Genomic DNA, 12,150 nt, shown 5'->3' with positions numbered 1-12,150 from the left:
TACTTTTTTTTTTAATCAACTCTTTTAGTATATGCAGGCAGGTTAGAAATACTTCTCCCAACAGATTATTTTTAATATTCTTTTATGTTAATAATATAATGGAAAATACTTTACTATTCTTGGGTAATAAAAAATAAATCCTGCTTATATTTAAATATATAGAGAAATATTTGTTTCATTTACTGTTTCATTCTAAATTGGGGATTTTGCACTACGCTGAGATTTTTCATGTTCCTAAAACACTTTTTAGACCTGTTATTCATCCGGTTACTAATTTTTCTGGCATCTCTTTGTTTTTTATTATGTCAGTTTTATTCAGAACCAAATTTTTTATTTATATTCATTGATATCTATTTCGTCATTCTTTCTTTGGCTGTACAGACTTCTCATTCCTAACTAGTAGAGTTAGTAGAGTCTGACAACATTTGGAGTTGGCTGCATGTGTTCTCTGGAACTGAAGTTCCCCACAGCCACACAGTTTTCTTTCTAAGCATGGTAAGAAATAACTCATTCTAGTGTCTAAGTTGATTTGGGTCAATCGGGGTTACCAATTACCTCTGCTAGTAATCTGTCTAAGCTTTTTTTGTTGCTGCATTCATCTTTCACATTTAAATCTTGTGGTTATTGGATTGATTGATAATTCTAAACAAAATGACAGCTTCTTTAATATGATCTTTTTCTCTCCTTTGCCCCACTGTCTTATTTTTTCTACTGAAGATTAATGTTTAAAACATTCATATTACATATTTAAATGTTCATTAACACTGATTTTTATGAATGAAGATTTATCATCTCAGAGCCATTGCAGTATGCAACTTGTTTGTGATTTTAAGTGTTTTATGTTAAGTCTGAATTGATGATAGGCCAACACTTTCCAGTAAATCTGTTTGATCTGAACAGTTAAATCAGTATTTCATCACGTTAGCCAGTTCAATTGGGCTGAACTTTACATATTCAATTAGAGATTTTCCTTTTCCCCTTTGCTTTTTCTGTGATTGCTGTATTCTTGAATTTTAAACTCCTCCATGAAGGGAATTTTCTTCAGATCTAAAAGGACCTTACATGCTTTTTGTTGCTGTTGTTCATAATTTTGAGAGTCTGAGATTCATTGGAGTGAAACTGGGACACTTTCAAAATAATTTGAATATTGCATTCCACTGAAAGCAGCGGTTATGATGTTTTGGTCCTTCTTTTTGGTTGTTCAGCCATCTTCAGACAAATGCAAAGACTGTCTCCAAGTAGGATATACACAACTGAACCAAATAAAGCAGTTACTCACAGGCTAGCATACGTGGAAGACAATGAGGAATTAACAAGCATTGGGCTAAGCACTTGCATGCTCACCACCAAGGTGGATTGGGCCCCCAAAGAGTTGCATTTGCCCAAGCTGGCATCAACCAGGAGGGGACAAGCCAGCTGCCACAGCTTCCACAGAGACCCCACATTCCTGGGGAGCTGCTACCAACCTCTACTCCACTGTAGCACTGATGGCTCAGCCTGGGTCTCCTGGCTGCAAATGTACCACTCTGACATCCACCGGCACCCATGGTCTCTGTCCATTAGGTCTCACACCAAATTTTGGTGTGAGGATGTAGGTCATGCAGCCAGGACAAACTAAAGCTGGCCTCGGTGCCTTTGGACATGGGCAGCAATGGACCTAGCAGTGCAGGGGGGAAGCTTGCAGCAGGGGGAGTGTCATAACAGTGAAAACTATTGCCCTATGGTTTCTTCTTCCACCAGAAATGGAAACACGATGTCTTGAAAGATTTGCAAATAAGTAGGAGAAGACATCTGAATGTATTGTAGAGAGAAAATCTAATTGAGAGAGGTGTAGATAAGTCTTTGATGACTCCTGTCCCGATAATTCCAGCATTGTCTCATGTCTCACATCTCATCTCACCTCATCATATAGTAAATATTATTTGGGTAAATTAGACTCCTCAAGACAAAAGAGTTCTTTATGCTTTGGGGATTTATATGGTTGTACTGGGTGTAAGTGGCAAAGTTTTTCGGGGGGGTGGGGGGGGGGTTGTGATTGCAGAGGTGGTCTCTGTGAGATGAGGAGCTGCCCCATGTTGTGCACAGCCAGTTCCAGCTGGCTCTAGAATAGAAGGGAGGGGAGGAATGGTCAAAGCGAAAAAAAAAAAAAAAAAAAAGCATGTAAAAATGTTATGTGGGAAATTCTAAGCTTTATCCTTTATTTTCTGCAAATTAATGGATTATTTGTTACCTTTTTATTTGACTTGCATGAAGGCTTTACAGACATGATCATTCTGTGCATGCTTTAAATCATAATGACTGTACAAGAAGAATGATGCAGAATTATTTCCTCGGTTAAATCAGCATGGATTTCTTACTATTCTTTGCTAAAATGAGTACAAGTATTTCTATCTCCATAAATAATTTTCCAACACCTAAATCAAGTAGAGCATTTTGCTCTTCAGTAGCTGATGTATTCTTAAATCTAATCTGTATGTTGCTAAGAAAAGAATTAACAAGGCAGATAAAATGCTCTGACAGCAGCGTATCCCATAGTAAGTTTTTGTAGACCATTGTATGCCATCTACCTGGAAGCAACATACGGGAAAGTATGTCTGCTTGTTTTCTTCCTCTTGTGTTTTGGTTTGTGGTATAGCTGTTGCTTCCCAATCCAACACAGAAGCTAAAGTAGCATCAAGTGTCTATTATTAATAGCTATCAATGTATAATATTTGATTTATGTTAAATGCATATATGTAAATTTTTAATTCCTGAATGTCAGTTGCAAAAGTGGGCTAGAACACTCTCATAATAAAACTATATTTCATTGTTACCAAGCATTTAAATTTGTGTAGGTAAGCAGACCTAAGAAATAAGGAGCAATCAATACATAATCTGGGCTATAAAAATGAACATTTATATGGCTGTAAATATGAACAGCTCCAAGATTTTGGAGCTTCCAGTATTTTTCTAGTTTAAATTAGTGACATATTTGGCTATCAGTAAAGTCTTAAGGAATTCCACTTGCTGCAGCTACAAGATTTGTCTCTCCTTTGGGCTGCTGTCAGTACTGCCTCCTGGTTTACAAAGTCAAGTTGCAGTGTTGCCTCACTGGAAGAACACAAATGAGAAAAGTAAAATTGCTGGTTTGCATCCTACAGCTCAGTGCTTTGCCAGATACTCCTATTGCTTTTTGCTTTTTCCTTTCTTCCCAGCTCCCAGATTATCTTAGTTCCTTCATTTCCACTCCCATTGCCCTACATAACTGGTGGGATAGGACAAAAGTCGATGGTATATGTAATTTGCTTCTTTTAAGCCCAGTAAACTGAACAGCTAAGGATTTATTTTATTTTATTTTTCCAGAGAAATACAAATCCGTGTTGAAAAGTGAAATGCTGGCTGGGAGACTTTTCTTACTTCTTTTTCCCATTTTACATTTCTGTACTGTCTGCATTTGCTGGCACTGTTTCCTTCTTCTAGCTTTTCACCTCAGTTTACTATTTGACATATTTTCCTTTTTCTTTTTGTCTTTTAAACAAATAACTCAAAAAATCTTTTTTTTCTTTCTTTTTTTTTTTTTTTTTTCCCCCTAAAATCAATTTTACCATCTAGACTCTGTATTTGAACAATGTTCTAGGGTTTCTTTGGCCTTTCCCTCACTTGCCATTACCACTTCTTCCACTATGATTTCACAGGCTATTTCTGTCCACTTATGGACACTTCTATGTTTTGTTTTCTAGTCCCTCTTTCCTTTTTGTCCTTTCATTTCACCCTCATTCCCCGCTTGTTATTAATCATCATTTGATAGCTGTCCTTTCTACTATATTTTTCTTCTGCTTGTCCACCTTCCCTCTCATTCAGGCTTCTTGTCTCAATTTGGGAATTGAAGTCTGTCTGTGCCCACCTAGTAGCTGTCTCCTACTTCTTCTTCAGAGGCCTTCCTTGGTGTCATACAATTTGAAGGATACTCTGGAGGATGCTCTGGTCTCTTCCTCCTCCCTGCTTCTTCCTCAGTATTTCATTGTAGGAGTGAAAGTGGCAAACTTTTTAAACTTCTGAGCTGAGGTAGGGGTATGTGTAGAAGAGATGCAGAAGAGAAACAGGATTTTGTTAGGGTGGTAAGAGCAACTATTTGTCGGGTCCCTGGGTTTAGGCATAGCCAGTTTTAGAAACTGCACGAGAGCCTGGTGGAATGATCTACATCCTCTATCAGATTTCTGCATGAGTTAATCTATAGTCATTGCAGAGTATGCTGAGTCCAGACTCTGCACATCAGCTGCTCCATGCACTGCAGTAGTTGACCAGCAGTGATGGGCTGCTGGAGGAGATTGCACCTTTTAGCATCCTTGCCTGCTCTGCCGTGTTCTGCATTTCAGTCAGTCCTGAGCTGGGGTCTGCTTCTTCAGGTGATACTATGGGATATGCAGGTGAGACTTGAGCATGGGGCTGCAGAATAAAAGACATGGGAGGGAAGGGATTGTGTCTGTCTTCAGTAGGCTGTGGTGAGTTGACGCTTAGCTTTCAGGATGAGGGAAGACTTTCAGCATGAAGGAAAGAAATGGGAAAAGATCTGGAGGTGGTGAGCCATACTTATGCTATTCAGCATGTCACTGTTTTCTGCTTGTTTTGCTCATAACCTACCTTGGTGTCATTACAGGCCATGGCATCTGCTCCTGCGGCCGATGCATTTGCCAGAATGGGTGGTTTGGAAAGTTGTGCCAGCATTCAAGGAAGTGCAACATGACAGAAGAGGAGAGCAGAAGTCTCTGCGAGTCAGAGGATGGTGTATTATGCTCGGGGAAGGGTAAGAACTTGCAGCTGAGCTACCCCATGGCAGTGCCCTGGCAGAAGAAAATGATCATATTGTGGCAGACTAATGTGTGTGGCAGTGGGCTGTTTTTTAGTAACCCTTTCTTTAAAAGGCACCTATTATTAAAAAGATGTTACATTCGGCTCTGTAATGCACTTACATCCATTTTGTCAACGCCCACCACAGCCGTGCACGCTTAACAGTGTTGGTCTCCTACGCAATTTGTTAATAGCAGATAATTTCCTGCACGTGTTTATCTGACGCTCTGTGTCGAGCAGCTGTACATTATAAACTAAATGTTGGTGCTCCATTCAGTCAGAGGGACAGGATAACACTGCAGTGGACAAGATGGCAAATCTAATATCTCAGGCAACAGTAAGTTGGGGAGAGTGTTTAGCAGCAACATTTGATATGGCTAACCTCCCTCCCACAGCACAGCAGCAAAAGAAAGGTAGACATTGTCAGCCCCCATGACAGAGCCCCACAAACTCTCTCATTTACTGCTTTTTATTCAGGTGGTTCCATCAGCTTCGGTCCAGCTATAAAAGAAAATGCCAGAGGAAGAAATAAAATTTAGAAAATATTCATAATTAACTGAAATTGTTCTCTGAGGTTTTTACCTTGCAGTCTTTCAGGCTTGGAAATTGCATTACTGGAAAGAGGGTTTTTTAGCTCCCCCATAGTGCAAGCTATCTGTTTTTTATATAATATGTCTAAAAGAGAAGAGACAGGAAATAGGTGGTGGGATTAGTTGGAGGATAGAATGCACCTGGACACAGATGTGACATTTCCTCTGCCCATATATCCATTGCATAGGGAAGAGATTATCTTACCTGCTAGCTGGAAAAAACAGCTAGGACCCTTGTACATCAGGCAGATTTCCAGTTGTCCCTTCTGGTGACTTTTATTTCCATGCAAAGGAAATGTATATGGGGTTTTCAGTCTGACCTTCTTCCATCTGTTTTATTACTTGTCAGAATTTCCCCCAATGCACCATTTCAATTGGTTTTCCTACAGTTGGTGCAAAGCCATAGAAAATGAGGAAGTTACACTGTTTCTCTAATGCTTTCAGGAGATATGGCTATCTTTAAATAAGCATATATGAAAGAGAATACTGAATTACTGGAGAATTGGAGTTACTCCGTTTTACTGCAGAAGCTAACTTTTCTCCTCATAGCCTTGGTCTCCCTTTGAATCTTTGTATAAACCGTGAAGGTGAGCAAACATGCTTCAAATCAATAAAATACACCATATCAGATTCTAAATAAATGTAAACATGAAAAATGATCTTGAATTTTAAAATATTTATATTATCTATCTGCCATCTTTTTGTAAGGATGGCTTAGAGCTATTTTTTCCAGCCTGTGGGTTTTGCTCTGTCAACAAGTAACTTTCAGCACATATATCAGGGCTACAAAATAAACTTGAGGCTTTGGGAGCAGATCATCTGGTAGGAATTTGCAGAGACACCAAGGATTTTTTTCCCTGTTTGCTAGGCTGCCTGGGGAGTGGTTTGGGATCTGGTCACTGATGTAGGCTAGAGCAGTCTGAAAATTGCTCTGTTATCCACAGCTGCATGCAAACAGTGCTTTTAAACTTGGCTGCAAGAAAGGAGGCTGTAAAGGCCCAGGTTCTCTACTGTTTTAGTGCACTGTTGAATCACAGGAATTGCAAACCTGGCCCTAAATCCATATTCATGAACACTGGTGGGATTTTTTCTTAAGTTTCTTTGGCCTCTCAGCACAGCAAAGCTTCCAGTGTGATGGAAAGTGTCCCTCAGGACAGTCAATGCAATATAGTTGTGCCAAACAAGATGCTAGAGCAGCTTTATTGTGGAAACATCTGGACATAAGCAAGTGCTTGCTCCGGCAGAGAAATATCTATGGAAGATAATTTCCAGAGGTATGTAGCCAATGAACATGCAAGAGGCAAATTGCAGTGCTTAGACAAGCTCTAATGTTAGGCACTGATTATTTTTCTTTCCTTAGGTGCTTCAAACTTGGGGAGCAATCTGTTTCCCTTACTGATGGTGCCTGTGTTACCTGTGAAGGACAGGAGAGGCATTCAGTGAATGGAAGGATTGATCTAGTCCACCTAAATAAGGGTTACTGGGCACTTTTCTCAGGGAGGAAGCGCCAGGCTACCTCTGTTTGGGTAGGATCCCAAACCTACTTCAACTTCCCAGCTGTGGTAGGCTAAAGAGGGCAGCACTTTCATAGCCATAGGGATTCAGTCGTGAGGAGGAGGCTGCTACCTCATGCATCTTCTCTGAGCAGGAAGGGGATCACAGGCGAAGACAGTCAAATTTCTCAAAACTTTTTTTCTCTCTATTTATTATTGTTGTTGTTATTATTATTATTATTTAGGTATATCTATTCTTGATGCTTAAATATGTCTGGAAAACATGTCTTAATGAGTGCCCATACTTTAAAATGTTGTTCATAGCTAGTGTGACTGGCAATGTCTAGAGGCCAAAAATAAGAAATGGTTCTTCCTGTTTCAGTGCATTAAGCAATAATTAACCATTACTGGTCAAATAACAGAGAATTTAGAACCTGCGCACTAATGAGAGTGCAGAGTTTGTTATTTCCATCTTTGCTGGAAACCTAGCCAAAGTATGCAAGTGCTATAATGGATTGCGGGAGCTTGAGTTTCTGTGTTGGATTTAATTGTCTAAGGAGTCATGGTTTTCAGCAGGTAACTGCTGCACACTTGCAGAAAATTACACTCTGTAAATATAAGCAAAGTTGGACATCCACATTCCTAGGCTGTTTTCAGAATCTTGGCTTACTGACTGTGCCACCTGTAGTAAAAGCTCTTCCCAAGGAAAACAGCAACACCGACTATACTGCTGCCTCCCTGGCAGTAAATGTAGGGCTGCAGATGGCTACTGTAATGGTGCAGGACACGCAGGCTAAGTAATGAGCCAAATCTCATCCAAGAGGATCTGGCCGGCATCCCAGGGAACACCCCACAACTCATTAGACTCGTTTTAATTAAACTGAGGAGGCTCCCAGAGCAGCACGCCCTGTTCAGGGAAAAGACTTGATACATTCATTCTCCCTAACAGATTTTACATTGTGAAGCCTGATCTTCCTTGCTTGACTTGGCATTAAATTTGCTGTATCTTCTTCAAAATAGTTTTAAAACATTGTGAACATCCATCAGTAGCAGCATCAGTGTTTGATTATGCAGAATCATTTCAGGTTTCTTACAATGATCTTATTAACTATTTTAATTTCACTAAAACTCTCATACTATTCATCATTATTTTCGGCTGTTGGTACCTTCTAGCTTTTATAAACAGGGATAGCTGGTTTAATGACACTCAAGTATGTCTTAGTGTAGCTCCTATAGAGTGACCATTCAATATATATGCAATTCTCCATCGCCTATTTGTGTAATGTCATCTTTTATTCTTGTAAGGCATGTCAATATTTACTATGCTGATGGCACAGTAAGCAATACACACTGAACTCACAGAAAAAACAGATACTTAACCAAATACTCCCATCCCCAAATGTTCCAATCATTAGTTCTTCCAGTGTAAGTTTACATGTTCCAGGTTAAAGCATTTCTCTAAAAGTAGGCATTAATTTTTGTCAACTTACAATAAACTGAATAAATGAGTTAAATTTTAATGAAAAAATTAGCTACTCTGCTGAGGCTGCTCTGAAGTTTTAAAGAATTAAGTTTCAGTGATCAGAGAGACTTTAGCACTTATGGAAAAAAAATGGGAAAATTGGTTGACGTCAACAAATCTACATTTAAGAAAAAAAAATTGGATTTTATTCAGAGGTCAGTGAAAGGAATGGAAAGGCGTGTCAGCCCCTGTTAAGTAACCCATGCATTCTGTTTAAGTTATGTTTGACGGAATCAAGCTTCCCTCTCTATATAATTTTTTTAATAATGCATTAAAGAAATCGGTGGCTTTGTGCTGTAATCATTCTGGAAATATTGCAAAAAGGTGTGATTTTCAACAGTATCTAACTCATTTATAAGTATGTCCTGTTAAAGGTCAACAGCTTCTTTGGTCACTTTAAACTCCACCTCCCATAAATGAAAGCTGCAAATGTATTCTTTGTTATCATTTATTTGGTGGGTTTTTCTTTTTTTAGAGCTTTTTTTGTATAGTTTTGTTTTGCTGCGTGCTGTAATGTCCTCTTAGAGCTAGGTCCACAAAAGAATTTTTGCTCAAAGGATTTTTTGCTAAGCTCCTCACCTTGGCATTTAAGTGTCTGAACTCTGTATAGAGAAGGAGGTTCCGGCAGCTCAGGATGGGCTTCATGAAAGCCAGCTTTCTTCAGCCAAATGTTGCAGTCAGCCAGGAGGAAATAACCAGTGGTATTTATAGTTGCAGAAAAGCCTCTCAGACCCTTCTGAAACTATAGACTTCTCAACATATGATTGTCCAGGGGCAACTGTCCTTTTTCAGGATTCAGAGCCATGAACCTTCTCCTGAAGATAGGGATGTCTCTTGAGTTTTTCCTTAAAGGGAAGTTTCTGGTTCCACCCCACTTCTTGGTGGGTTATGGGCGGTGTTACCTGAATGCCACCACAGAGTCCCTCCTTCGCCTGGGGAGGTGCGACCTGACGTCCCTGGAAAGGAGGAGAGCAGTTTGTCCCAACAAGGGGCATTGGGGTACTGTGCAGGAATAAGCAAACTGCTGAATAATTATTCACATAATTATGTGCACAATTATGCACATAATTATGTGCACAAACACTTCCTGACCTAGAGAAAATATTTAGTTATTCCATGGGAGGTAGAGCAGCGTAATTTGTGGTGATGAAGATTTTTTGGGTCTAAATGGTAGACTTTGGGTCTTTTGTAGACACATCCCTAAGGGCATTAGATGAAGAGGGCCATTTTCTTCTTGGTATGATTATATTGCCTTCAGTAACAGTGGGTCAAGGACAATTTGAGCTTTTTCCAGTCAAAAAAAGGAAAAATAAATAAATAACAGTTTCTGGGAAGAGTGGCCCTGATTGTAGGTCTCGGAAACCAAAGGAAAGCCTCAAATTGTGAGTCCTGATTAAGTGAAAAAGCAGAATGAAAGCATTAGGAGGAACGTCCTGCCATACTCACGGTCACTTTCAAAGAATCCTTTTATTCAAAAAGCTTTTAGCTTGATTATTTTCTTTTATACAGTAGCTTCTTAGGTAGCAATTTTGTGCATGTGTGTGCGCGTGTGTGCACGCATGTCTGGGGATGTTATTTTCTAGCCTGAAAATGACAGTGCTCTTTGACTGTGAGTAATAATCTTTGTGATTTCAGGTTCCTGCCACTGTGGAAAGTGCATCTGTTCACCACAGGAATGGTACATTTCGGGCGATTTCTGTGAATGTGATGACAGAGACTGCGACAAACATGATGGTCTCATTTGCACAGGTGCAGTATGGGCTAACACTTAATTGCTCTAAGAAACAAACAGCTCTGATGGGAATTGTTAGACAAAGCCCATCTTCTTTCACCACTTATGGAGGAAGTGCATTTGTGCGTTATTCAAACACACTGTAATTGTTTCTTCATCCAGTGTGATAATCAATTTAAGATTTCAAATCAACATCTGAAAGTCCGAGTATGAATTTAGATAAGTAAAACAGCTATGAAATCCATCCACAATTTCCATTGTAGTAGACGACAATTGACTCTTCTTTGACAAAGAATTTACAGTGGCAGCATTGTCATCATAAGTTTTCTTTAACTTTTGCTCTTGTGCTGGATTTTCTATGTGTGTAATACATTTATGTCACAGAAAACATTCACTTGGCTGATGATCTTTGGTAGGTGAGAGGCATAGAGGTGTTGGTTAAGGGATCTTCCTTCAATGAGACAGTTCTCTGTGGGAAGTTGAAATACCTGACAGTTTTCTTATGACATGATGGCCAGTGATTAAAGCGGTGTCATCCTAACATTGTCCAAGTATTCAGGTGGCAGATGCAAATAAAATTGGGCAGGCTGCCAGCAAACCCTCATGACAAATCTGGTGACAAGCAGTAACAAGGGAATTGTTAAATTAACTTGCTGGCTGCTTCCTGTTACAGAGCTTAATTTTAGAAAATCTTTGTTGAGCAATTATTAGTTGTGGAGGAAATCTGTGAGATGATTAGAGTCAGGCTGACAGTAGTAAATTGTGTTCACAAATGTGGTATCCCAGCTAGCCCAATTAGCAAGGGTCCTTTTCTGGGGCAAGTAGCCAGTACAGAAGCAACAAAAGCCTGATTCATAGCTGCAGTGGCCATTCACAGACCTTCATAAAGTCGGTAGGAAGAGCATCTCACATCAGAAACCCAGGCTGTAGAGATCTCCAGGTGAACATCCAGGAGTCATGAAAATTATTGAAATAACATCAAAATATGGGTCTCAGTACTTAATGTTTTCCCTTTGCAAAACAGTACCAATGCATTTTTCATCTAACAGAGAGCTTTATAATATATGTATAACACTTTTGAGAATTTAAGTTTAAAGTTTTTCAGGTTCAAAGGGATGTTTTTATTATTATTCTGTTTGTAACATTTTATCTCTGCATCATCATTAAAAAAAAATTCTTGTTTCTTTTTGTACCTCAACATACAGGGTGAACAGTGAGCCTCAACAGCTGGGTGCAAATAGCAGTGGCATAATTACAATATTTGCAATTCTGCTGATGGCATTATTGAGAGAATGCCTATTAATTCTATGTAAATGTGGGTTTGAGAGTTTGAGGTGGCTTCTTAATGCAATGGTAGAATAATTGCTTCCTTCCACCAAAAAAAAAAAAAAAAAGTTGGGGGAATGATAAAGGAACAATGCAGCTACTTTAACACAGCTTTTTCCTCCTCATATAACACATTCTGATGTAGCACATTTCAATAATGGTAATTGCCCTTTATTCATTCTTTATTCATTCTGTTCTAGGCAATGGTGTTTGTAACTGTGGAAACTGCGAATGCTGGGAAGGATGGAATGGAAATGCTTGTGAAATCTGGCTGGGGACAGAATACCCTTAACAAAAGACACCAGAGACTTAGAGGTGTTTTTTTTTTTTTTTTTTTTTTGGTCTGACTATTCTCTAGGCTGCTAGAACATTTAATTTGGAAGTAATCATTGTGTGGGTGTGCATTCCCGCACATATACATGGGTGTAAATACTCTAGAACAGTAATGTGAGAGTCTGCTCCTTAAAGAAATGAATGAGAAAACTAATAATAATAATAATTTGGGAGCAGAACAGTCCAAGCTCTAAACGCTGAAATTATAAAAAAAACCTGGCCCTCTACGGTGTTTCGGTAACTTCAGTGGGGCTGAAATTACACCCCTAATGCCTATTTCTAAAGCAATCTTTGGGGAAAAGTGTGAGAAAGCCTTTTATTTTTACA

General features: G+C 39.2%; 1 protein-coding gene across 1 annotated transcript in view; it reads left to right on the top strand.

Annotated features, from left to right (window-relative positions):
- ITGBL1 (integrin subunit beta like 1) overlaps positions 1-12,150 on the top strand; it is a 151,500-nt gene that overhangs the window by 136,809 nt on the left and 2,541 nt on the right. The window contains exons 9-11 of the mRNA XM_083831554.1: positions 4,637-4,783; positions 10,068-10,181; positions 11,691-11,805. Of these exons, the coding sequence (XP_083687680.1) occupies positions 4,637-4,783; positions 10,068-10,181; positions 11,691-11,782 (353 nt within the window). The 3' untranslated portion in view covers positions 11,783-11,805. The remainder of the gene's footprint in view (positions 1-4,636; positions 4,784-10,067; positions 10,182-11,690; positions 11,806-12,150) is intronic.

Source organism: Anser anser, assembly GCF_964211835.1.
Source record: "Anser anser genome assembly, chromosome: 1".
Lineage (NCBI taxonomy): Eukaryota > Metazoa > Chordata > Aves > Anseriformes > Anatidae > Anser > Anser anser.
This window is presented reverse-complemented; position numbering and strand designations above follow the sequence as displayed.